The sequence below is a fragment of the Aotus nancymaae genome, unplaced genomic scaffold (assembly GCF_030222135.1).
Source record: "Aotus nancymaae isolate 86718 unplaced genomic scaffold, 86718_ANA_hifiasm-v0.15.2.pri h1tg000089l, whole genome shotgun sequence".
Classification (NCBI taxonomy): domain Eukaryota; kingdom Metazoa; phylum Chordata; class Mammalia; order Primates; family Aotidae; genus Aotus; species Aotus nancymaae.
This window is the reverse complement of record NW_026988504.1, coordinates 3,222,298-3,248,917: the sequence shown is the minus strand read 5'-3', so window position 1 is coordinate 3,248,917 and position 26,620 is coordinate 3,222,298. Positions and strand designations below refer to the sequence as shown.

The 26,620-nt window shown below is 54.3% G+C and overlaps 1 protein-coding gene across 4 annotated transcripts in view; it reads right to left on the bottom strand.

Annotated features, from left to right (window-relative positions):
* Positions 1-26,620, bottom strand: part of TBC1D16 (TBC1 domain family member 16) — a 93,962-nt gene that overhangs the window by 53,200 nt on the left and 14,142 nt on the right. For 3 of the 4 annotated variants that reach the window (XM_064369186.1, XM_064369188.1, XM_021670943.2), the window contains exons 2-3: positions 19,464-19,706; positions 17,198-17,795 (exon numbers count right to left, since the gene is read on the bottom strand). In XM_064369186.1, coding sequence (XP_064225256.1) covers positions 17,198-17,795; positions 19,464-19,644 — 779 coding nt within the window. In that variant the 5' untranslated portion in view covers positions 19,645-19,706. The remainder of the gene's footprint in view (positions 1-17,197; positions 17,796-19,463; positions 19,707-26,620) is intronic. The other variant, XM_064369187.1, reaches the window with a different exon arrangement.

Genomic DNA, 26,620 nt, shown 5'->3' with positions numbered 1-26,620 from the left:
GGAAGGATATGAAGGCAAACAGAACCAGATATGGGAGTCTTTCCACCGCAAGACAAAAGGTCCTCCGCCCCTACTACCCGCAACTTTTAGGGAAGATTTCATCAGGTTTTGGGTTACATTGCAACAGCCAGGCATGGGTCCCCAAAGGCATCGTGTGAGGTCCCCTATGCACTGGGAGATAGGAGCTGCCACATCACTGCCTCTGGGCGCCCGTGACCTCATGCTCAGATCTCTCAGAAGCTCAGGTGGCCTGTGGGGCCCCTGCCAGGGCTGCTGATGCAAGAGCTGGGACTCGGGGGCCTCTGGCTCCTGCTCCCAAGGGCAGCTCTGTGTATTCAGAGCAGCTCAGGCCCTGGAGAGCAGCAGGAGCCCCCGGCCCCCGTGCAACCACCAGCCAGGGTTGCATCAAGGCCTCTCAGAGCAGCTGTCATGGTTTGTGAGCTGCAGTGGAAAAGGCTGACAAGTTTCATTTCCCTGACCTTGGCCAGCCTTCCTGACGCAGGGAGCGACCGTCCCCCGGGAGCACGGCCTCTCCAGGAGCCTGAACTTCCTTCCTTTTGGTTCAGGAGGGTTGATGCTCTCATTTCCTCCCTGTCCTGACAGTTTTACTAGAAAGGTCAGCTTTTCAAAGAGCTGTCAGTCCTTCAGAAGACAGTCAACAGCAGCATGGTTTTAAGGCAGCCCACCACAGGCAGCGGCTCCACCGACATCTCTTCAGAATCCAGCTCCCTTGGTGGACACACCCGGCTAGTGACTTCTGGAATCCCAGCCCAGAGCCAGGGGGTGCGAGGGCTGCGAACCCCCCAGGAGAGGAAATGAAACCCTCTCCTCTTAGAAGCCGTCCAACCATCAAGGACAAAGGAAGGGGGAGTCCATGAGGAAGGGCTGGCCAGAGAATGTTTTCTTAAAAAAGCAGGTCACCAATCTGTGTAGACCCATGCTGGCCACAGCAGTGACCCCAGGCCACACGTGGCATTGCACTTGAAATGCGGGGAGTCCGCACCGAGACGTGTTCTTGGCGTAAAGTACACGTGGGGTTCCCAGGACTCAGTAAACAGAGAGAATGTAAAACACCTCCCATCAGCGGCTGTGTATACTGATCACACGTTGGAACGATACTATTCTGAATACGCTGGGTAATTTACAAAACTATTTCACCATTTTTGTTTTTCTTTTTGTTTTTTCACTTTTAAAAATGTAGCCATGGCCAGGCGCGGTGGCTCACGCCTGTAATCCCAGCACTTTGGGAGGCCAAGGCGGGCGGATCACCTGAGGTCAGGAGTTCAAGACCAGCCTGGGCAACATGGTGAAAACCCATCTCTACTAAAAATACAAAAATTAGCCGGGCGTCGCGACGCACTCCTGTAGTTCCAGCTACTCCGGAGGCTGAGGCAGGAGAATTGCTCAAACCCGGGAGGTGGAGGTTGCAGTGAGGTGAGATGGCACCACGGCACTCCAGACTGGGTGACAAACTAAGACTCTGTCTCAAAAAAAAAAATGTACCTATAAGACCTAGCCGGGTGCAGTGGCTCACACCTGTAATCCCAGCACTTTGGGAGGCTGAGGTGGGAGGATTACCTGAGGTCAGGAGTTTGAAACCAGCCTGGCCAACATGGAGAAACCGCGTCTCTACTAAAAATACAAAAATTAGCCAAGGGTGGTGGCGGACACCTGTAATCCCAGCTACTCTTGAGAGGCTGACGCAGGAGAATAGCTTGAACCAGGAGGCAGAGGTTGCAGTGAGCCAAGATCGCACCACTATACTCCAGCCTGGGTGACAGAGAGAGACTCTGTCTCAAAAAAAAAAAAAAAAAAGACCCACACAAATATGCCCAACTGATATTAAACAAAAGAGCAAAGTGCTTCAATGAAGGAAGAACGGCCTCTTAACAAACGGCGTGGGAGCAACTGCGCATCCACAGGCAGAAAAAATAAACCGGACCTCGTACAACTTTCAGGAAAATAACCAGAGCGGACCCTCAGGATCTCGGACCAGCTCAGGAGTTCTCGAGCTTGACATCAAAAGCATGATTCATAAAAGGAAAAACGACAGCCTGTATTTCATCAAAATTAAAATCTTTTGCTTTGTGAAAGATCCCGTTAAGAGGATGAAAAAAAAAAATACCTGCAGAGACAGGGAGAAATATGTGCAATCCAGACATCCAGCAAGGGACTGGTTTCTAGAATGAATAACCAACCCTCAAAACCCAGTAGAAAACAAACAAACGAAAAATGGGCTAGACCGTCTCCTGTCTCTCTGGGTGTCTGTCTTCACTGCAATGAACCATTGGTATCCACTGTTAATTACAGCCACAAAAGAAATCATGCACTAATCGGAAGAAAAAAAAGCAGGTTATTACGTGTCCCTGGAACAAAATGATCACTTCTGGTTGCCATAATAAATTATATTATGACTTTTTTCAAAATCCTCCAACCAAAGTTTGTCCCCAGAAGCATTTCAATATCTATTATTGAGATATAAGATGCTTAAGAGACAAAGAGGCCTTCCACCAAAGAACCAGATACCTGGATGGCAAATAAACACACGGAAAGATATTCGACATCACGAGCCGTTAGGGAAATGCTGATTAAAACCACAATGAGATGTCACTACACACCCATCAGGACGCTTAAAAAAAAGTAATATTGACAACCCTAAATACGATGAGGCTGTGGAGAAACCAGGCATTCATAAGCTGCTGGTGCGAGTGTAAAATGGCACAGCAACTCTATACAACAGGTTAGCAATTGCTTTAAAAACTAACCATATAGGCTGGGCACGGTGGCTCACGCCTGCAATGCCAGCACTTTGAGAGACCGAGGCGGGAAGACTGCTTGAACCCAGGAGTTCGAGACCAGCCTGGGCAACATGGCAGAAAACCTGTCTCTATTTTTTACTAAATAAAAAAAGTATTTAAAAAAATCAATCAGCCAGGCATGGTGGCTGACACCTGTAATCCCAGTACTTTGGAAGGCCAAGGCAAGCAGATTGCCTGAGGTCAGGAGTTCGAGACCAGCCCAGCCAACATGGCGAAACCCCGTCTCTACTAAAAAAAATGCAAAAAAATTAGCCAGGCATGGTGGTGTGTGACTGTAATCCCAGCTACTCGGGACGCTGAGGCAGGGGAATTGCTTGCACCCGGGAAGTGGAGGTTGCAGCGAGCCGAGATAGCGCCACTGCATTCCAGCCTGGGCAACAGAGGAAGACCCTGTCTCAAAAAACAAACAAAAAATGAATCATACAATCAATCCACATAGGACTCGGCAAGTGCATCCCTGGGAGTTTATCCTGGAGAAATGAAAACTTAGATTTAAACACAACCCCACAGGTGAATGTTCCTAGAAGCTTTATTCACAGTCACCCCTGAACAGGAAGCAACGGTTCGTGCCCTTCAGTGGGCGAGCACACGGACGATGGAGGTCCACGCCACGGACTGCTGCTACTCAGCAGTAAAAAGGAACACGTTCTCAACACACACGACAGCTTCACGGGATGATGCTGGGCAAACACAGTCCGTCTGAAAGCTGACGTCGTGCAGGACTCCAGTTATGTACAGTTCTTCTAGAGGAGTGGCTGTCAGCAGTTTGGGAGCTGGCTAGCTCTGTGCCAGGGCGGCACGGAGGAGGGCAGTGGCTCTTCGTCTAGCTATGGTGGCAGTTGCAGGAAGCTACATGTGACCCAGTGGCACAGGATTCTACACACACAGGCACAGAGGGGCACCTGTCACGCCCATGAGGCCGTGGACTGTACCCACCCCAATTTCCTGGCTGGGAGAGTGTACTAGGCTTCTCTGCAGCATGTCACCACGGGGGGAAGTGGGTGAAGGGTGCACTGGGCCTCCCAGTACCTTTTTTGTTTTTGCAACTTCCTGTAGTTATTTCAGAACAGAAGCTTTTAAACGTGGCTAGCAGAGAAGTTTAAATCACAGAGGTGGCTCACATTACATTTCTAATGGGCACGGCCGGCCCAAACCTGGGGTCAGAAAACCGTGGCCCGAGGGCCAAACTGAGGCCGCCCTCTGCCTCCGTACAGCCCACAAACTAAGACTTTGGTAAATGAATAGACTTTCCTTTTTAGAGCAATTTTAGGTTCACAGAAAAACTGAGCAGAGTCCAGCGAGTTTCCCTATACGCACCCCGCGGTGTACACACACTTTCCCACACTACTCATGTCTCGCATTTGTGTGGTACATTTGCTATAATTGATGAGCCAGTATTGACACATTTTCAGTGATAACCGATGTTCACAGCTTCTACTAGGGTTCGCTCTTGGTGCTGGATCTCTGGGGTTTCACAGATGCAGTGGCAGGGGCCACCATTGCAGCCTCACACAGAACAGCGTTGCTGCAGCAGGCCACAGTGGCTCACGCCTGTAATCTCAGCACTGTGGGAGGCTGAGGCGGGCGGATCACCTGAGGTCAGGAGTTCGAGACCACCCTGGTCAACAAGGTGAAAACCCGTTTCTACTAAAAATACAAAATTAGCGGGCATGGTGGTGTGTGCCTGTAATCCCAGCTACTTGGGAGGCTGAGGCAGCAGAATCACTTGAACCTGGGAGGTGGAAGTTGCAGTGAGCCAAGATTGCGCCACTGCACTCCAGCCTGGGCAAAAAGAGCGAGACTCTGTCTCAAAAAATAATAATAATAAAAAAATGAAAATAAAGAATAGTGTCGCTGCCCTTGGAACCCAGTGTCAGCCCGCTTGTCCTTTTCTCCCCTTGAGGCCCAGCAGCCGCTGATCTGTTTGCTGTCTTCCTACTTCTGCCTTGTCCAGAATGTCCTAGAGCTGGGATCATGCCGTTTGCAGCCTTTCAGACTGGCTTCTTTCTTCCCTTCTCTTTCTTTCTTCCTTTCCTCTCTCTTTCTGCTTCCTTTCTCTCTCTCTCTTTCCCTCTTTCTTTTCTTTCTGACAGGGTCTCACTCTGTCACCCAGCGTGCAGTATCACGATCTCAGCTCACTGCAACCTCCGCCTACTGGGCTCAAGCAATCCTTCTGCCTCAGCCCCCCAGGTAGCTGGGACTACAGGTGTGAGCTGCCACGCTAATTTTTGCATTATTATTACTATTTTGTAGAAACGAGGTTTCACCACATTGCCCAGGCTGGTCTCCTGAGCTCAAGTGATCCACCCGCCTCGGCCTCCCACAGTGCTGGGATTACAGGTGTGAGCCACCACACCCGGCCCAGATTGGCTTCTTTCACGAAGTCACGTACTTTTCAGCCTCCTCCACGTCTGCTCAAGGCTTGACAGCTCATTTCTTTTTGTCGGTAAACAATATTCCCGTGCAGAGATGCGTCACCGTTCGCTCATCCACCCACCCACTGCTGGGCATCTTGACTGCTTCCACCCGGCATGTTGAATAGAGCTGTGACGAACACTCGCATGCAGGTTTCCGTGAGAAGGGTGGTTTCAACATTTTTAAATGTTGAAAAAGATCCAAAGGAGAATATTTCACAACACATGAAAATTATATGAAATTCCTCTTTTAGTATCCTTAATAAAATGTTAATAGGGCCGGGAGCGGTAGTTCACACCTGTAATCCCAGCACTCTGGGAGGCTGAGGCAGGTAGATTACCTAGGGTCAGGAGTTCAAGACCAGCCTGGCCAACATGGCGAAACCCCAACTCTAGTAAAAATACAAAAATGAGGGCTGGTTGCGGGGGCTCATACCTGTAATCCCAGCACTTTGGGAGGCCGAGGTTGGCGGATGACGAGATCACAAAAGATCGAGACCACCCTGGCCAACACGGTGAAACCCCGTCTCTACTAAAGATACAAAAATTAGCCAGGTGTGGTGGCATGCACCTATAGTCCCAGCTACTCGGGAGGCTGAGGCAGGAGAATCGCGTGAACCCGGGAAGCAGACGTCGCAGTGAGCTGAGAACCCACTCCAGCCTGGCGACAGAGCGAGACTTCCTCTTAAAAAAAAAAAAAAAAGAGAGAGAGCCAGGTGTGGTGGTGTGCTCCTGTAACCCTGGCTACTTGGGAGGCTGAGACAGGAGAATCGCTTGAACTCAGGAGGCGGAGGTTGCAGTGAGCCGAGGTTGCGCCACCATACTCCAGCCTGGGCGACAGAGCCAGACTCTGTCTCAGAAAAGAAAACAGTTTAATGGAACACAGCTGTGCCAATTAACATACACGTGTAGCGGCTTCCACGAAACAAGGGCGGAGCTGAAAAGCTGCGGCCAAGACTGTTCGGCCCCCAAAGCAGAAAATACGTGCTGTCTGGCCCACCTGCCAACCCCTGGAATAGACAATTACAATTCCCAACTTTGAAAGGCCAGGAAGAAACCCACCCACATGATAACAGCAACACCAGCAACATCACAAATACTTCCCTTCTGCGTGCTTCCCCCAAATTTATTTCTTTCCCTTCCTTCCTTCCTTCCTTCTTTCCTTCCTTCCTTTTTTTTGAGATGGAGTATCACTCTGTTGCCTAGGCTGCAATCTTGGCTCACTGCAACTTCCGCCTCCCGGGTTCAAGTGATTCTCCTGCCTCAGCCTCCCAAGTAGCTGGGATTACAGGCGCCCACCACCACGCCTGGCTAATTTTTTGTATTTTTAGCAGAGACGGGGTTTCGCCATGTTGGCCAGTCTGGTCTCGAACTCCTGACCTCAGGTGATCTGCCGGCCTTGGTCTCCCAAAGTGCTAGGATTACAGGTGTGAGCCACCAGGCCCAGCCACTCCCAAGTTTCTAAAATAAGCACAATCCCTTTCGTCCCTTTTGAAGCCCATTTCTACATCAACCTGTCTGGGGACTCCTGACCAGACCCACCTGCTCAGCTCTAGGGGTGGACGAGTCTGGGCCGTGAGGAGCCACTGACAGATGACAGAAATGAGGGGTTGCTTAGGGCCCAGCTGTGTTTGGCTTTTTGCTTTTTGTTTTTCACCAGACTCACTGCTCAGCCATCACTTTGTGCTGGAGACCGGAGCTCTGCATCGCCGTTTTTACCAAAACAGGGTGATCACCACGCTGACGTCGGGAGCCGCTTCCGGGATTCAGGTCAGCACCCGTAAAGCACATGCCTCAGTGAACAGTGCTCCCCTAGATTTGTGTCCACACAGAACCTCCCAATGTGACCTTATTCAGAAATAGGGTCTCTGCGATGTCACCAAGCTAAGGCAAGGTCGCACTGGATTCGGGTGGGCCCTATCTAACGACCAGCATCCGTGAGAAAAAGAGAGAGCACACAAAGGGACACATTCTGTCCATGTGGCAACAGAGGCAGGGGTCAGGGCGACGTGGCCACAAGCCAAGGAACGCCTGCAGCCACCCAAACTGGAAGAGACCAGGAAGGAGCCTCCCCTAGACTTCAGAGGGGGTGTGGCTCTGCAGACACCTTGATTTCGGACTTCTGGCCTCCAGGACGGTGAGAGGACGAATTTCTCTTGTCTCAAGCGCCCAGTTTGTGGTCCTTTGTCATGGTAGCCCCAGGACACCGATACAAGCACATTGAACAGGGCTGGCACCTCCGCCAGGTACACAGTGAGGATGACTGTTTGCCCGCCCTGCCCTCTGTGCTAAGCTTTACATGCACAGCGTTCCTGAGACCCCACAATGCCCCCACTTCACAGAGGAGTAAACTGAGGCACAGAGCCGTTCAACACCCCCAAGGCCACCCCTGGGGGTCTTGAGTGGGGGCTTAGATTCACAGCTGGGCATCTGATCACAAAGCTCTCCCGCCTACAGGCCTCGCCCAGTCAAGCCAGCCAGCCCCTTCCCTGTCTAGACATCGTGTGTGAGCCAAAGCCAGAGCCGCACATCAGAGGGCTGGGCATGGTGGAGTCCCGGCCAAATTCTTTGGCAGCCCCTCCAAGCACCCAGAGCTGAGGGGCAGCCAGGGAGGAGGCCGGAGTTTGGCTGGGCTTCTGCTTGGCTTCTCCGCCTGGCAGCGAGACCCCCGGGGCGAGGCAATGTCCTGAGGCCGTTTCTAGGCTGATAGTGGCCCCACGCCAGTCCATGGGGCTCGGACCAGCCAGCTGCCCTTCCAGTAGCAGCTTCCCTGGGACCCCCGGCCTCAGCCACCCTCCAGGCGCAGGCGGAGCGGCTGCTGGTGGCCACCTTGGCTTGGGTGGGGGGAGTCTGGGGGAGGGAGGAATGCTGCACAGAGCCTGCCAAGTGCTACAGAAACAAGACGAGATGAGTCTGAACGACACGAAGAACAGATTGCAGGGTGTCGGGCAATGGGATGTTTTAAAGAAATAAATCTCAGCTCCCGGTTACAGAAGCACAAACAAACCCAAACAACAGATCTTCGGGAGCTGCTGACTTCCCGGCTGCCAGGCTGTGCTGGGGCCGGGAGGGGGCGGGCGGGGGTTCCTGGAGCATCCTCAGGGGGCGGCGGGCACTCTCAGGACATCCCAGGGTGCCCAGGTTGGCCCACCACTGGGATCAGGGGTTTGATCCTGAAATTTGGGAGGAGTGGAGGATGCGGCCCTCCCAGCTCCTAGCCACCCCGTCTTCAAGGTCTCTCTGGGACCCTGTTGCCCCTCCTCCGAGTGCCGGCAACCCCTGGACATCTATGCTGCACCTGCCCCTGGTCACCATGCTGCTGGAGTGGCCCCTAAGACATGCAGAGCCCCCCCTCCCCACTCACCCCTTGCCCCTCCTTGCTGCCTCCTGCCCTGGACCCTGCCTCGTGCCCTTCCCACCTGCCCCCGCTCTTCCCTCTCCCTCTCCCCTCCTCATGCCCCTACTTTGAGTCCCCCTCTCTCTCACTCCAGGCTCTGATTTGCTGGGCAGCTGCTGCACCCCTAACAGAGACGGGAAGGGGCAAAGTGCATTCTGATCCACGTGTCACCGCTCACTTCTTCGCCCACCTCCAGGAGTTTCCACTCCGCCTCAGGCTTGCCTGGGGGGTTGGGTAGAGAACGGACTGCAGGGCGGTTTAGGAAATCGCTGAAGGAGCTTTGAGGCTGGGGAGACACTCCCGGGGCCTTCCGTGGGAGATCCTACGAGGATGCTTCCCAGCACTGGGTCCTCCCCCACCCAAGCGAGCGCACTGATTCTAGCTCATTCTCAGAGCCTGGATTCTTCCACGAGAGTCTCGTTTCTGTCCTCTGTGCCGTGCGGGAGGGCGGGGCCGTTACAGCAACAGCGAACAGGGAGCCTTTTCCTCCTAAAGGCAAAAGCACTTAGACGCTGTTTATTTCTGCCTCACACGCCCTGCGGGGTGGGCCGGCACCTGCCAGGGAAGCCACGTCAGGCGGGCAGTGGCCGCCCCTTGGGGTCTGCTGTCCAAGCACCGGCCGGCTCCAGGCTCTAGCTGTGGCTTCACCCCCATGACAGCAGCCACCCTGAGGGAGAGGAGGGGCCTCGTCTTGTCTTCCCCCATTCCTTTTTTTTTGAGATGGAGTCTTGTTCTGTAGCCAGGCTGGAGTGCAGTGGCTCAATCTCAGCTCACTATAACCTCGGCCTCCCGTGTTCAGGCGATTCTCCTCCCTCAGCGTCCCGACTAGCTGGGATCACAGACACAGGCCACCATGCCCACTTAATTTTTGTATTTTTAGTAAAGACGGGGTTTCACCATGTTGGCCAGGATGGTCTTGATCTCTTGACTGATCCGCCCGCCTCGGCCTCCCAAAGTGCTGGGATTACAGGCGTGAGCCACCGCGCCGGTCTCCCCCATTCCTTTTGACAGAGAGTTTTTCAAGCCTGCTCTTCCAGGAGACTTGCTACATTTCTAGGGTCCACCTTGTATCCTCCCAGGAACGCTCCATCCAGACCTGTGCTGTCCGGCGTGGAGGCCTCACCTCCGTGGCTATCAAACTTCACATACACTGAAGATAAAAAGTCAAAAGTCCAGCTGCTTGGCCACATCTGCTGCGTTTCCAGGGCATGGTAGCCACACACAGTGGGGAGCAGGCACAGGCACAGGACTGTGTTCATTGCAGGACACTCTGCTGATGGGGCTGGCTCAGGCACGGGGAGGACCCCTCGAGGAAGCGCCCGGGAACCGTGGCTCAGGCACGGGGAGGACCCCTCGAGGAAGCGCCCGGGAACCATAGCAGTGGCGCACTAGGGAACACCACCGCCCAGGGCCTTGGTAGGAGCTCTCCAGAGAGAAAACTCAGGTCCCAGCAGGGGTCACGGAGAAGAAAGTCTTTTCCGCCTGCAGGTGGGCTGGGGTTTCAGCAGGAGAGAGAACATTCCAGCTGCAGGGAGTAAGGTGGGAAGCGGCAATGTTTGGGGTGAAGCGCCCAGTGTGTGTAGGAAAGGGCAAGAGGAAAGTGGAGGGCAAGAGGTCCCGGCAGGACCCCGGAGTGGGCGGCACGTTGCTCCCGGCCCGTGCCCGCCTGTGGCCGCACCAACCCGCCTGGACTGCGTCTGACCTGGCAGGAACTGCAGGACAGAAACCACAGTACTAAACCCTGAGGCCAGGCCACCCAGCCCATCCCAACACTCCGAACCCCGTCACTGCCTGGGCTGGCCGCCCCGAGAACGCACGCCAAGGACCCAGGGAGAGAGAGGGAAGGAAGCACTCGCTTCCCCACGGAGAGGCCCCGCTGGCAGCACGGGACCCAAGATGGCAGGTCGGCAGCAGGGGTGCCACCGGGAGGACCTCCGTGACCAGCTCGCCCTGGAGGCTCTTCAGTACGCAGGGCCGTGGGAGAAGCTAAGCCCACTTGGGTGTGCAGGGTTCTCCCCGCTGTCTCTTTTTATACATTGGTTTTCATCCTAAGCTTCATGTAATCACAGAATAGTATTTTTGAGAACAGGAAGGTAAAGAAGCGCCCACACGAGGCTGACGCATGGGCGCTTCTTCCTCTCAGCCTCGGCTGTCCGCTGCTGTGGCCGGTGACCACGGGTGCTATCAAATCTACATCAATCAGGCCGGGCACGTGGCTGTGCCTATAATCCCAGCACTTTAGGAGGCCCAGGCAGGAGGGTCACTTAAGCCCAGGAGTTTGAAAACAGCCTGGGCAACATAGCGGGACTCTGTCTCCAAAACATAAAATCAATGAACTGGGCATGGTGGTGCGCACCTGCAATCCCAGCTGCTGGAAAGGCTGAAGTGGGAGGACCGCTTGAGCCCGGGACGTGGAGTCGGCAGCAAGCTGTGACCGTCCTGCCGCTGCTGTGCTCCACCCTGAGCAACAGAGCAAGACTCTGTCTCTAAAACCAAATGTAGTTAAAAACAATTTTATTAATCAGTATTATGCAAAATTAAAAATTCAGTTGCTCGGTTGCATTTGAGCCACATCAAGCGTTCATGAGCTGCATGAAGCCAGCGGCCGCTGTGCGGATAGCGTGGACCTGGGCTCCGTTTGTCCTGCCAGGAGCTCTCCTGGGCAGCCCTGCTCTGAGGGCCTCCTGCGCACCTCAGGCCTCTTTACAGAGTCCAGCTGCAATGTGCAGAATCATAACCTGCGTCCTGCTTCATGTCCGAGTCGCTGTAAATTTCCTCGCTGCAGCACGGCATGGTCTATTTCACAGTCCTCGTCAATGCCACACGTTCTATCTGACAGCACCGCGCTTCCGAACCTTTGACGGGTCACAGACCTTTTGGGAAGTCGGATGGTGCCCCCTCCTCATAAAAAATAAATAAATAAAAGTGGGGTAAGATTTCAGGGACTCATGAGCCCAGCTGTGGGACTCCCTGATCCAAGAGCGCGACCTCAGTCAATCCACCTCCTCGGCGGCTGGATTCTTAGGTTCCGCTCCTTTTCCCGACTGTAAGAACACCACGGTGAACAATCTTCATGCAGACGCTTTTGGCTTTCTACTTTTTTTTTTTTTCTTTTTGAGACAAGGTCTAGCTCTGTCGCCCAGACTGGAGTTCAGGGGCATGATCTCGGCTCACTGCAACGTCTGCCTCTCAAGTTCAAGCTATTCTCATGCCTCAGCCTCCCAAGTAGCTGGGATTACAGGCATGTGTCACCATGCTGAACTAATTTTTGTCTTTTTAGTGGAGACGGGGTTTCACTGTGTTGACCACGCTGGCCTCGTACTCCAGCCTCAGGTGATCTGCCCGTCTCAGCCTCCCAAAGTGCTGGGGTTACAGGGTGAGCCACATCCCCAGCCACTGCCATTTTTCTTTCTGTAATTTGGATTCTTTCTTAGGATGAGGTCCAAAAGAAAGAGACATTTTCACTTAGGGAACGGAATCTGGTTTTCTTTTCTTTTTTTTTTTTTTTTTTTTGAGACAAGGTTTTACCCTGTCACCCAGGCCTGAGTGCACTGGTGTGATCACAGCTGACTGCAGCTGCCACCTCCCGGACTCAAGCAATCCTCCTGCCTCAACCTCCAGAGTAGCTAAGATGAAAAGTGTGCCCCACCACACCCAGCTAATTTTCTTTTTTCGGTAGAGATGGGGTCTTGCTATGTTGTCCAGGCTTGTTTCAGTTTTTTATCCAGGTCACCAATGCACATCCCCAGGGCAGGGTCACCAATGCACATCCCCAGCTAATTTTTTTCTTTTTTGGTAGAGATGGGGTCTCACTCTGTTTCCCAGGCTTGTTTCAGTTCTCTATCCACGTCACCAATGTACATCCCCAGGGCAGGGTCAGTGGGCACGGTCCTGGCCCCATGGTACCCTGTTATCCCACACCTTTGCCTAACTGGCCTTTTAGACTGCACAGCACCTTCCAGCACAGAAACCAAGGGGAGGATGACCAGTCGTGCCTGGTGGTCACCCTCCCCAGCACACCCCAGAGCCTTGCTTTCCCACACTGAGGACGGTACAGGACCGAGACTTCCCTGAAGGGAACAGGGTCTCGGGATCTCAGGGCAGGGAGGCGGGACGATGCATTGACAACAGCAGCTCTCTCATCACCCGTCCCCCAAGTCAGCCTTGAATACTCTCTTGGTCAAGGATTTCCAGGCCGTGGCTGGGCCGGGGGCTGGGGGTTCCAAAGGAGCCCTCTGGGTTTGGTAGGTGGGCTCACCTTCCAGCATCCAGGCCCTGCCCAGCCCTACCCTACAGGTAGCACACGAACCTGTCCCCGTGGGACACTGCCATTTCTAACCCTGCAGCTCTTCTGTGAACTACCTGCAAATAACCAGATGCCTGGGGGACCCTCGGCTCCCGGAGAGGGGTGGGGGAGTTGGCCCTCCTGGCCAATCCCAGCCAGACACGCAGCCTGCACATGCAGTTCTTCAGATCTGCCACTAGAGGGGACCCTCGAGCCAGCCTACCTGCTCTGCCCGCCCCCGGGGGACTCAACTCCCAGTTAATTAATAGACCCCCCCACCCCTCAGAGTGGGGATGGGTGCCCCCGAATCCTCAACACCAACACCCCTGCGGAGTGGCCAGTTCTCTGGGGGCCTCAGCCCTGACGCCCCTCCCCACCCCAGAGCACCAAGCGTGCTAGCTCTCTCTCTCTGCCTCCCTCCCCTCCCACTCTCTCCACCCTCCCTGTCTCTCTCTCTGTCCCTGCTCCCTCCTCTCTCCCTCCCCACCCCAGAGCACCAGGCTTGGTGGGCTCTCTGTGCACTGTCTCTCTCTCTCTCTCTCTCTCTCTCTCTCTCTCTGCGCCCCTGCACAGCAGGGGTTCTCAATGCTGCCTGGACTTCACAAACCCCCAGTAGTTCAAAAAATTCCCATGCCTGGGCACCACTCCAGCAGTCCTGGTTTAATTGGTCTGGGTGCAGCCTGGGCATCAGGATTTTTAAAGCTGCCCAGGGCATTCTCACGGGCAGCCGGGCTGGGGACGCCTGCTCTTTAGCGTCCAGGACAATTAACCATCTTAGCCAAGGATTTCCAGTCCCTTCACATGAAGGTCCTGGGGGATGGGGAGGGAGCCAGGAGCACCATGTCTGCTTCCAGGGTCTACCATGCTGTGGGGACCAGGAAGCGCAGAGGAGCAAGGAAAGGCCGGGGAAGTACAGAGCCTGCCCAGCCCCTTCCAGAATCCATGTCTGCTTTTCGTTTTTCCTTTTTTTTTCAGACAGGGTATGTCTGTTACCCAGGATGGAGTGCAGTGGTGTGATCACAGCTCACTGCAGCCTCCACCTCCCAGGCTCAAGCGATCCTCCTGTCTCAGCCTCCCTCCCGAGTAGCTGGGACCATAGGCTCGCACCACTATGCCCAGCTAATTGTTTCGTATTTTTTATAGAGACAAGGTTTTGCCATTTTTCCCAGGCTAGTCTTGAACTCCTAGCCTCAAGTGATCCACCCTCCTTGCCTCCCAAAGTGCTGGGATTACAGGTGTGAGTCACAGCAACCGGCCTCCATATCTACTTTTTAAAAATAAAAAGCAAGCTCCCAGCAGTCTGTCTTGGAGACATGCTGTTTTCACTCCAGCCTCAAGACTGAAGCACACACTTCCGGGGTGGGGGTGAGAGTCCCATCCACATCCACCTCATCCCAGCCCAAAGGTGCACCTCACCACGTTCATCAAGCCTCCCCAGAGCCGGCTAACAGGGGCCTGAGGGGCGAGCTGAGGCCAAGAGGCATTTTCTGAGCCTTCGTCAGGAGCAGCACCCCCCAGCACGGCCTCCAGGTGGGGACGGGACTGGTCCCAGGCCAGGCTCGCCAACCCCATACCCCAGGCTGGTGCTCAACCTTCACGCAGGCTCCACCCTACAAGGAGGCTCTTGGCCACAATTCAGACCCTCGGGGCATCTGCGTTTTGGACGTGGGAGGTAACGGCCGCAAGATCACACACAACTCGGGTGACGCCAGGACTAGAAACAGATCTGTCAGGCTCCAGAACTTATTCCTTCACCACCATCTGCCTCCCATCAGCTGGGGACGGACAGGCAGATGGGGTGTATTCTCAGTGGGGACTCGAGCAGCAGAGCAGAGAAGGGGGCTATGAGGAGCACCTTCCTTGGCCCAGGGCCGGGGGAATGGTGAAGCCTCCCCCAAAAGTTGGCATGAAGGTACCCCGCCGGCTGGAGCTGAGTCTCACACATACCAGCTGGTCAGTTAGGAGAGATGGGGAGGAGGAAGCCCAGGCAGAGGGGATCCCTGACCAAAGACATGTGTCTGAGAGAGCCCAGGAGATCCAGAGGCAGAGGGGACCATGAACTTGAAGGTGTGCACAGTGGGCGGAGGAAGAGGGAGCACCATCGCTCGGCAGGAGCCAGATGGTGACGGGCCTTGGACCCTGCGCGAAGGAGATGGCACTTCATCCTGAAAATGATGGGCGGCCCCCGGCGGGTCCCAGTCAGAGGGGCAGCTTGGCTTCCGGATTGAGTGCACAGCACCCCTGACCACTGTCCACTGATGCCAATTCATTCCCACCCTCGGTTGTGACAAAAAGCATCTCCTGGCATTGCCACACACCCTGGGGACAGAACCGGTGAGAAACACCGGTCTAGAAGAGCCTGGAGGTACGTGGGCATCAGCGTTGTACAAAGTCTTCCCCCCAGAACCCCCACACACATGCAGCCAGGTTGGAGAGCCACCAAGGCGGAGGGTGGGGAAAGGGGAACGGGGTGCATTCTCACAATACCCCCAGAGAGCAGCTATCACCAGCCTCATCTTACAAACCGGGAAACCGAGGCTCCACAAAGAGTAAGGACTTTCCCAGCTTCACACTAACCAGCGGTGCCAGGACTCAACCAGCACTCAAGTCCCCAGCCCCTAAGCCTGAGCTCCCTACGAAAGGGGCTGCTGGACAGCGCTGACTGGCCAGGTTCTGACTGGGGTTCTGCCACTGAGTTCTCAGCCTCAAGCCCACCACCCCTCTGGGACACTGCTGGGACCTCCCCTTCAGCTGGGCCCTGGAGATGCCCCCAGGTTCTGCTGCACCGTCGTCTTGGCACCACCAGGGGGAGCTCTGACTGAGTCCAGACGGCGGGACCCAGGCCAGGACCAGAACCCACGCAGCCAGGTTCCCCAGCCCTGGATGGCACCCAGCTCAGTGAGCCTCCTGGGACCTGGAGTCCTCGCTTACAGCTAATGGCTTCCTTTTATCTGCACTCTCAAATAATTGAGATAAGAGTCACCGGTTCACCCTGGGACTCGAATGGACTGCATCTTATTGGAGGGGTGTGATCAGGGAAAACCCGCCCCACAGTCACCCATGCTGAGGCCGCAAAGCTTGTGTCCCTGCATCATGCCCCGCTGATCCCGGGCTAAGTCATCCTGGGGTGACCTTTCACGCTGCAGGCCTGGCACAGACCCAGCTGGGTTCAAATCCCAGCCTTGCCTAGACACTGGCTGGGTGACCTCTGGCAAGTCACTGACCTTCTCCGAGCCTCCCTTTTCCCTTCCATACCAGGGATAATACAAGGGCCCACCTCACGGGGCATGGGGTTGTCAGAGCACACACATGCACCATCCACAGCCCATGGTGTCCAGTGTCCGGGCAAGGCCCGGCCGCCCGCATCCAGCACGCGCCGGGCTCACACCACGAGCTCAGTAGTTACTGACCGGGTGACGTCAGCTCTGACTGTTGTCTTGGTCAGCACCATTATTTGCCTAGAAATCTAATGAGCATAAGGACCACAGCCAGGGCATAGGAAGGGGCTGTGCGAGTCGGACATGGGCCCTCTGTGCTGGCTCCGGGGGCTCCAGGCCTAGGCGACAACACTGGCGCCCACCGCAAGGCCAGGAGGACCCTCCCCACTCAGGAAAGTCTCTTTGGGCTCCAAGGCCCAGGGGGCCCACCTCAGGGCATGGGTCCAACTCCAGCTCCCTCTAGGGTGGACACCAAGGGGTCCAGGTGCTCTGGCCGGACTCCCCGGGTGCACAGCGGCAGCCAAGTCCAGTGACCGTGGTCAACACTGCCCGGGGCTACGTTCCATCCTCTACAGCTACAAGACAGAGGGAGGCTGATGCCTCCGGGGACCTCCGGGGGCAGGTCAAGAGCCCAGTGGGCTGCAGGGTGGAGCAGGAGGCTGGGACCAAGCAAAGCAGCATATCTGGGCTTGGGCCAGCCCTGTGCATGAGCCTCATGATGCCACCAGGTCCCTCTGGCACTCGCTTGGGGACTGACAATCTCCTGCCCTCCCAGCGATGGGAACAGAGGGACCAGGACTCCAGGGGACTTGGCCTCGGTCATGGACCCATCAGATCTGGCAGGGCCTGTTTAGTCCCAGGTGAGGCTGCCGAAAGCAAGGAGGGAGGAGAATGTGGAAACCCTTCAGAGCCCGCGGGGCTCCTGCCGCAGCCGCAGCCGCAGGTGGGTCGGGCAGATGCCTCCAGCGCTCACCCAGCACCGCAGGTGACGCAGGTGACTGCTTCCCGCCCCGGTCAGGCCTTGGGGGCCTCCCGAGAGCCCCTGCCCAGAGCCAGGAACTCACCTGCTGTCGCTTTCCAGAAACACGGAGCCACGGTTCTCGGCCAGCGCTGCGCTGATGGGTGAGAGGCAGAAGGGCGAGGAGAAGGCGTCTGAGTCCGAGTCGAAGGAGCTGTCCCTGCTCACGCCCTCAGCGGACAGCTCCAGGGAGCCATCCTCCTCCCCGGCCTCGGGCCGCGGCTCCCGCCCCTCCTCGGTGCCGTCCTGCGAACTGACTGCCGACAAGATCCCGGAGGGGCTGCAGGCAGGCTGCGAGGCCGGCCGGGCACTGTCCACCCCCAAGCCCTGTGCCAGCTTCTCCTCGTCCTCCGGCGCAGGGCTGGCCAGCACACCATCCGGAACGCTCTGGGCCACCACCAGGATGTCCTCATCTTTGGGGGTCAGGGTGGGCCGCAGCTCCGTGGGGGAGGGCTGGTGGGAGGCCCCCGAGCTCCGGGCACGCCGGCCCCGAGGGCGGGGTGCCTTGCGAACGGGGGAGCTCTCCGGCGTGATGTAGCGCAGGGCCTCCTCGTCCTGCCTCTGGATGCGAGAGTTGGGGACCCACGCCAGGATGAGGGTGGCTCCCAGCATCTCATCCTTCTCCATGTACAAGCACAGGTAACCTGTGAGGAGCCAGGGGGACGGCACATTAGAGGCCAGGACGCTGTGGATAAGGCCCTTATGGCGCCTTTGGCAGTGGCTCCTACAGGCCACCGCCTTTTAGTAAAGCGCCAGTCGGGCTTCAGATACAACCTGGCCCTGAGCAAAAGCATTAGAGGGAAACAGGGGAGCTTGAAATGAATTCCAGCTCTGCGCGCTTCCTAAGAACACACGCTCCAGCAGGTCCAGGGGCGCTGGTCCCCGAGCTCCGGCCTGCCATTCGCCTTTCTGGTTTTTGTGCTTTTGTTTTCAAGACAGTCTCGCTCTGTCTCTCAAGCTGGAGTGCAGTCGCATGATCTCAGCTCACTGCAACCTCCACCTTTCAGGCTCAAACGATCCTCCCACCTCAGCCTCCCGAGTAGATGGGACCACAGGCACACGCCACCACACCAGCTGATTTTTTGTTTTTTAGTAGAGAAGGGTTTCACCTTATTGGCCAGGATGGTCTCCATCTCTTGACCTTGTGATCCGCCCGCCTCAGCCTCACAAAGTGCTGGGGTTTCAGGCGTGAGCCACCTCGCCTGGCCGAACTTTTTTTTCCTTTAATAGAGATGAAGTCTAGCTCTGTTGCCCAGGCTGGTCTCAAACTCCCGAGTTCAAGCAATCCCCCTGCCTCGGCCTCCCAAAGTGCTGGGATTATAGGTGCGAACCACCGTGCCTAGATGATCATGTTAATATTCTGCCATCTTATCTGGGGCTTCTGTCTGTATTCTTGCCTGGGCCAAGCAAACGTTAGGTCGTGCCAGTGCAGGCCACAGGACACGGGGACCCTGAAACATCCTTTTGGCAGCCGGGGAAGGGGGCGGCGACAGGAAGAAATGAGAACAGAGAGTCCAGAGACGGCCCTGCAGCCTCACCTCCTTCGCAGACAGCACTGTGTGGCCAAGCCGCTCAGCCCCTCTCAACACCTGCGTCCCTACGCAGCTAAGAGGGCTGCTGGGGCCCTGGCCACTCCCATGAGGTTGTTGTGCAAATTAAATAAAGCAACAGATGAACAAAGCAATGCACTTATTTAGTTTTTGTTGTTTTTTTTTTTATGGAGACAGGGTTCCGCCTTGTCACCCAGGTTGGAGTGCAATGACACGATCTCGGCTCACTGCAAACTTTGCCTTCTGGGTTCAAGGGATTCTCCTGCCTCAGCCTCCCAAATAGCTGGGATTACAGGTGCACGCCACTATGCCTGGCTAATTTTTTGTATTTTTAGTAGAGGCAGGGTTTTGCCATGTTGTCCAGGCTGGTCTCGAACTTCTGAACTCGTGATCCGCCCGCCTCAGCCTCCCAAAGTGCTGGGATTACAAGTGTGAGCCACCGCGCCCGGCCAATACATTTATTTGTTGTTGCAAGTCATTCGCATGAACGACAAGGGGCCAGGCAGACCTCAGGGATCACTAACCATCTTTTTATCCCTCCCTCTGAAAGCAGTGGGGCTGAGGGACTCACCCAGCCTGCCATGAGCCGGACCTAACACCCCAGAGCCTGCTTCTGTGAGGACAGCTTCTGTGAGGACAGCTGCAGCTAGCTACACATTCTGGAAAAGGAACCAAACGCACTTGTCTTTCTTCCGTGTGTGGCCCAGGGCCTTGGAAAAAAACCAGGGCCGCGCGACCCGGGAGCCTGCCGGCCCAGCTCACCTGGGTGGTGCTCCCCCAGCCCCTGCAGCCCCTCTGGGGGGTGCACGCAGACATTGTTCTTGGAGTAGATGATCTCTCCATCCAGGACAGAGGGGGACCCGCTGCCGCTGCCAGCCGGGGTGAGGGTCAGGAGGTCCGAGGCTTTGGAGGAGGCCCGGCGAAGGAGGCGGCCCAGAGACATTGCCGGGCAAGTGTTTCCATCCTCCGCACGCTTCGGCCCAGGCAGGGCTCGTCAAGACCTGCCTGGTGAAGAAGAGAGAGGAGATGGTCAAGGGCGTGGACTTGCATCCTGCCTCACAGCAGACCACGTGGCCTCGGCACCAGGTGGATGGTGGTTAACCACAGGAGTGCTTCCTGCTGGTGCGTGGCTCCGTACAGGGCAGGCCACATTCTCCACCTTGGCCAGGCCACCCGTGCTTCGCAGGGGCTCAACCCGTGGATGCCACCAGCACCTCCCTTCCCAGGACGACAGCCAGAACATCCCCAGGCTTTGCCAAATGTGTCCTGGGGGGCAAAATCCCTCCCAAGCAGAACCACTAAGCTACGGGAACCCTGTTCCCACTTCAGCCATTTCATAAAACCCACCAGGCATTCTCTTTTCTCAGCTTCCCTCCTGCGCCAGCACAAATGAGCCCTTCCAATTCATTAAAAAGAAATAAATAGGCTGGGCATGGTGGCTCACGCCTGTAATCCCAGCACTTTGGGAGGCCGAGGCAGGCAGATTACTTGAGGTGAGGCGATCGAGACCAGCCTGGCCAATATGGTGAAACACCATCTCTACCAAAAATACAAAAATTAGCCAGGTGTGGAGGTGGGCACCTATTATCACAGCTACTTGGGAAGCTGATGCAGGAAAATCGCTTTAACCTGAGAAGTGGAGGTTGTAGTGAGCCGAGATCATACCCCTGCACTCCAGCCTGGGCGACAGAGTGAGACTCTGTCTCAAGAAAAAGAAAGAAGGAAATTTTATAAACAAAAGGATTAGTATCCCGAATATATAAAGAACTCCTACAAATTCATGGTGAAAAGGAGCAACATCTCAACAGAAAAAATGGGTGCTCCACACAAGAAGAAAGCCAGAGCTCTGATAAACATGTAAAGAGATTCTCAGTTTCTTTTTTTTTCTTTTTCAGACTGAGTCTCACTCTGTCGCCCAGGCTGGAGTGCAGTGGTGCGATCTCAGCTCACTGCAACCTCTGCCTCCCGGGTTCAAGAGATTCTCCTGTCTCAGCCTCCCAAATAGCTGGGATTACAGGTGTGCACCACCACGCCCAGCTAATTTTTGTATTTTTTTATAGTAGAGACAAGGTTTCACTTTATTTGTCAGGCTGGTCTTGAACGCCTGATCTCAGGTGATCCACCTGCCTCAGCCTCCCAAAGTGCTGGGATTACAGGCATGAGCCACCACGCCTGGCAAGATTCTCAGTTTCAAATAAAAATTCAATACCCAACAGACAGGCAAAAAGCAATTTTAAGTCTAAAAGTACTTCATGTTGGAGAGGATGAGGGAAAGGGGATCTCTCGCCAGCCCTGTCTCCTCCAAGGCGAGATGGACCTGGCAGGATCCCGCATCGCTGAGAAGCCCCGAACCCCCGAAATTCCACCTTTAGGAACTACTGAGGGTGGTTCTTCAGACTGCAATTTGCAGCCCTATTGTAGATCCTGAAATCAAGTTAGTGGGTCAACACCAGTGTAAGAGGAAAAAAAGAAGAAAAACAATAGAAAATGGCCTCAAACACTGGCCATGGCCAGGCTCAGCACTGGGTCAGGGAGCGTCTGCTCTGTGAGGACACACCTGTGTGGTTGAGACAGCCTGGGGCATATAACATGTGTATATACTGTGCGCTGCGACCTAAAACACTTGATGGCTCTGCCTGGGGAAACCCAAGGAGACACCTCTTCCGACGCTTTACAGCCAGTTTCTACCAACCAAAAGTCCAAATGGCCAGAAACCACCAAACGTCTAAATGGCCGATGAGAACCAACGAGACTTCTGTACACACATGGAGCTCACAAACACACACAGCAAGCCACACCAGGGAACGACTACGTCGATGAAGAGGCAGGCACAGCTGGGCACAGGGGCTCACGCCTGTAATCCCAACACGTTGGGAAGCCAAGGTGAGTGGATCACCTGAGGTCAGGAGTTTGAGACCAGCCTGGCCAACATGGTGAAACCCCGTCTCTACTAAAAAAAAACAAAAACATTAGCCAGGCATGGTGGCACAAGCCTGTAATCCCAGCTATTCGGGAGGCTGAGACAGGAGAATCGCTTGAACCCGGGAGGTGGAAGTTGCAGTGAGCTGGGATTGCGTCACTGCACTCCAGCCTGGGCGGCAGAGCGGGACTCCGTCACCAAAAAGGCAGGCACAGAGCCATGCTGCATCCTGGTCACTGACGGCGGATGTCCAGGACTCTGACCACGGCTGGGCTGCATGCAGGCCGGCTTCACACAAGTCTGCGGAGGTTGGGGGGCTGAGAGAGAACAGTCTCAGAGGGGCTTCACCTTCATCTCTTTGAAGGAAAAAAAGACTTGAAGCCAACATAGGAATTAGCAACTGGGAGTGAATAAAGCAAACGTGGTCCAATGGAATATTATTCGGCCTTGAAAAGAAAGAAAACTCTGATACCTGCTACAACACGGATGAACCCTGAAAACACCGCTGAGTGAAACAGACCAGTCACAAGGGGCGAGTGCTCGGCCGGGCGCGGGGCTCACGCCTGTAATCCCAACACTTTGGGAGGCTGAGGTGGGCAGATCACGAGGTCAGCAGTTCAAGACCAGCCTGGCCAATATGGTGAAACCCCCGTCTCTACTAAAAATACAAAAATCAGCTGGGCGTGGTGGCGGGTGTCTGTAGTCCCAGCTAGTCTGGAGGCTGAGGCAGGAGAATTGCTTGAACTGGGCCCGGGCCCCGGGAGGTGGAGGTTGCAGTGAGCCGAGATCGCACCACTGCACTCCAGCCTGGGCTACGGAGCGAGACCAAAAAAAATAATAATAAGGCAAGTACTGCAGGATCCCACCTGTGTGGGGCGCTAGAGCAGCCAGGCTCCTGGAGACAGGGACTGCAGGATCCCACCCGCGTGGGGCGCCGGAGCAGCCAGACTCCTGGAGACAGGGACTGCAGGATCCCACCCGCGTGGGGCGCCGGAGCAGCAAGGCTCCTGGAGACAGGGACTGCAGGATCCCACCCGCGTGGGGCGCCGGAGCAGCCAGGCTCCTAGAGACAGGAAGTGGAAGGGTGGGGCAGGGGGAGGAGGGGGCTGGGAGGTGGCGTTTAAGGGGACGGGGCTTCAGCTTGGGAGGATGAAAGCGTCCTGGAGGACAGCGGCGGCGGCGCTACCACATCAACGCAGCCGAACCTGATACTTAAAAACGGTCAAAGTGGTAAGATTTATGTTATATGTATTTCACCATGATAAAAAGTTAAAAATTATCCACTGGTGGAGGGTCTCTGGGTATATTACCTTGTTCTTTGAACTTTCTGCATTTTTTACACTTCTCCAAAGATCCAGAGCTGGTTGAGGGAGGCCCCTAAATCAAGTTCTTTTCACCTCCCGCACTTGGCGGGGCTCTGGATCACACGGAGGGTGGGTGAGTGGGTAGGGGGACCGCTGGCTCAGCAGAACTGGCTCCTACTCTGCAGGACGCAAGGGGCAAATCTCAGTGGTGACGGCCACCGTCCCAGGACCAGGCAGTGCAGCCCTCTCTGCCTCTCTGGGTCCCCCTCCTCTGAGCCCCTCTGTGCTTCAGCCTCCCCCAGCCCCGTGTGTGTATTTCCAATTGTCTCCATGGCTGCTGACTTTCCAAGCACAATATTCGAAGATGTTCCAGCCAGCCCAGGAGTGGCCTTCCCATTCCCGTGCCTTTCACTCCATCTCAGAGATCCCGATGTCAGCGTCACTTCTGAACATCACCAGTCCTGGGGCTGAGGACAGAGCCTCACCTCCTCAGCCGTGAGCCATGGACGCCCTCTGCCTGAGCTCCACCGTGTCCAGGGCCCTCGTCCACTCAGCTCTCCCCAGCCACCCCTTCTTACACCCCCACAAATGCCCAATGAAGTCTGCAGAAGAAAGTCAACCCTTGGTGCAGGGGTCAGCAAACTTGTTCTGCAAAAGGCCAGAAAGTTAACGCTTTGGACCCACCCCCCACCGCCGCCCGACAGTCTCCATGGCGGCCACTCAGCTCTGCCCTTAGGGTGCAGGAGCAGCCACAGACAGTAGGTGACCCATTTCACTGTAACAGCAAAGCTTTACTGACAGACACGGAGGCTTATATTCTAGATCATTTCTCACGTGTCTTAAAAAAATTATTTCCACTTTTTTAACCCCCTTAAAAAATGTAAAAACCATCCTTAGCTCACAGGCTGTACACGGCAGGTGGAAAGCTGGCTTTGGTCTGAGCGTTGCAGATGGCAGTGCCCCAGCATAGACCATCTGACCAAATCCGGGGTACTCTCCTCTGCCCATCCAAACCAGCTCCGGATCAGCCTCTCCAGGAAGCCTTCTGGATGCCACAAAGTGACATATGACAACCAAGTGATGAAAGTTTAAAAAAAGTCACACTGCAAACTACAAATCGAAAAATGTACTGTCCTTCTCAATGATCACTTGGAAAAGCTATGTTCTATTCTAATGTTGTCCAGAATATTTTTAGAATTTAACAATTCTTTAAGAATCGCAAGGTCAATTAATAAGCCATGCAAGAAAATTACTCCCCTTTCTCCAGAGCAGCCATGTCCACAAAAAACATTACCAGAGCCACATATACAATTTTAAATTTTCTGGTAGCCACATTTTAAAAGTAAAAAAAAAAAACCCAAGTGAAATTAATTTTAGTAATTTTTAACACAGTATATCCAAAATATTATTTCAGCTTGGACTACAGACGCATGCCACCATGACCCAATAATTTTTTTATTTTTGGTATTTCACTTTGTTGCATAGACTGTTCTTGAACTTCCGGCCTCAAGTGATCCTCCTGCCTCAGCCTTCCAAAGTGTTGGTATTACAGGCATGAGCCACTGCGCCCAAACAATTTCACGTCCTTAAAGTCTTCAAAGTCTGCTGTGCATTTTGTACTTAGACACATCAAAGTTCGCCCAGCCACATTTTGGATGCACCGTGGCCTGCGTGGCCATGGTGTCCACAGTGGATGAGGCCACAGCGGGGCTACAGCCTCCTTCTGTGTTTCACACAGCGTTATTCCATGTGATCGCCCCAGTCACCAGAGCTGGCTACACACAGCTCTCAGCTGCTTCTCCAGATCAAACCCTCTTTAAGTGAAAATGTTTTCCCAGCACTGAAGATAATCAAAAGAAGTGCTGGAAGTTTTAAAAGAGATTCCAAAATACAAGTCTTCAAAATACAGCGTTTTCTCCCATCCCATGAGATGTGGAATCTCACCGTGGCTTTGGGAGGTGCATCCCAAGAGTGCAGTTTTGCAGATGAGACGACAGGTTCTGAGTACCCAGGGTCATTTAGTGAGCGGGAAACCCTGGAGTGGGAGACCTTTGTCCCCAGCGTGCAGAACTCCGGCTCTTCCCTCACCTGCCACCTGAGAGCACCAGGACAATACCCCGCCTCTCCCAGATTGTTCTGGAGAGTCTGGGCTCTTTTTGGAGACATGGAGAATGTCTGCTAAACATTAGACAAGACGATTTGCTCTCTAAAAACAATTCCACTTATTTTTAAAATGTATCTGCGGCCGGGCGCAGTGGCTCACGCCTATAATCCCTGCACCTTGGGAGGCTGAGGTGGGCCAATTGCCTGAGCCCAGGAATTGACGACCAGCCTGGGCAACACAGTGAACCCGTCTCTAATAAAATACAAAAAATTAGTCAGGCGTGGCGGTGGGCACCTGCAGTCCCAGCTACTCAGGAGGCTGAGGCAGGAGAATCACTTGAACCCAGGAGGCAGAGGTTGCAGTGAGCGGAGATCGCACCACTGCACTCCAGCCTGGGCAACAGATCAAGACTCCATCTCAAAAAACTAAATAAATAAATAATAAAATAAAATGTATTTGCTCTTTTGCAAGGCTATTTCATTGAAACTTAACCTAGTTTCCAAACTCTGGTCACCATCAAATTAGAAATGGAGAATCCTTGACATATTTTTTTAAACTTTTTTTTTTAGTTATGAAACACACTCAGAGAAGTAAAAGGAAGAATATGAGTCCCTTAAATTACATAATCCTAAGATATTTGTGTATTTTCTATCTTCTGTGCCCCGTAATGAATGAATTAATTAAAAACCCACTCCTTGGAATTATATCATATCTTGCTTTCAGTTGGATCATAAATATACTTTCCCAGGTGAAATATATTTATGATATAACAAATTTTAGGGTTGAGGTACGTCCCCTAAAATTCCTGTGTTGAAGTCTGAAACCCCAGTACCCAAGAATGAAACTGTTTTAGAAGACAGTGTCTTTACAGAGGTGATCAAGTTACCCTGAGGTCAATATGACCAGTGTCTTTATAAAAAGAGGAAGTTAGGGGACAGGTGCCTGTATGCAAGAAGAGTGCTGTGTGAATACAAAGACCGCACCTGCGAGCAAGGGGCAGGCCTGGAGCGGCCCCTCCCGCACAGCCTCTGAAGGAAGCGAGCCTGCCAACACCTTCGTCTTGGACTTCCTGCCTCCAGAGCTGTCAGAGAGAAAAGTTCTATTCAAGCCACCCGGTCCCTGCCACTTTGTTAGGACAGTCCTAGCAAACAAATACACCACGTTATTAACACATTCAAAAATTATAAGGCCAGGTGCGGTGGCTCATGCCTGTCATCCCAGCACTTTGGGAGGCCGAGGCCGGCGGATCATCTGAGGTCAAGAGTTCAAGACCAGCCCGGCCAACATGGTGAAACCCCGTCTCTACTAAAAAATAACAAAAATTAGTCAGGCATAGGGGTGAGTGCCTATAGTCCCAGCTGCTCGGGAGGCTGAGGCAGGGAGAATTGCTTGAGCCCGGGAGGAAGAGGCTGCAGCAAGCCTAGATTTCGCCACTGCACTCCAGCCAGGGGGACAGAGTGAGACTCCATCTCAAAATAAATAAATAAATAAAAATAAAAATAAAAATTATAAATGCCAGCCCTCCATCTTCATAGAGCCAGCCACCATGGCTAGGCATTCAGCTTCCAACCAGTGGCTACTTAAATAATCA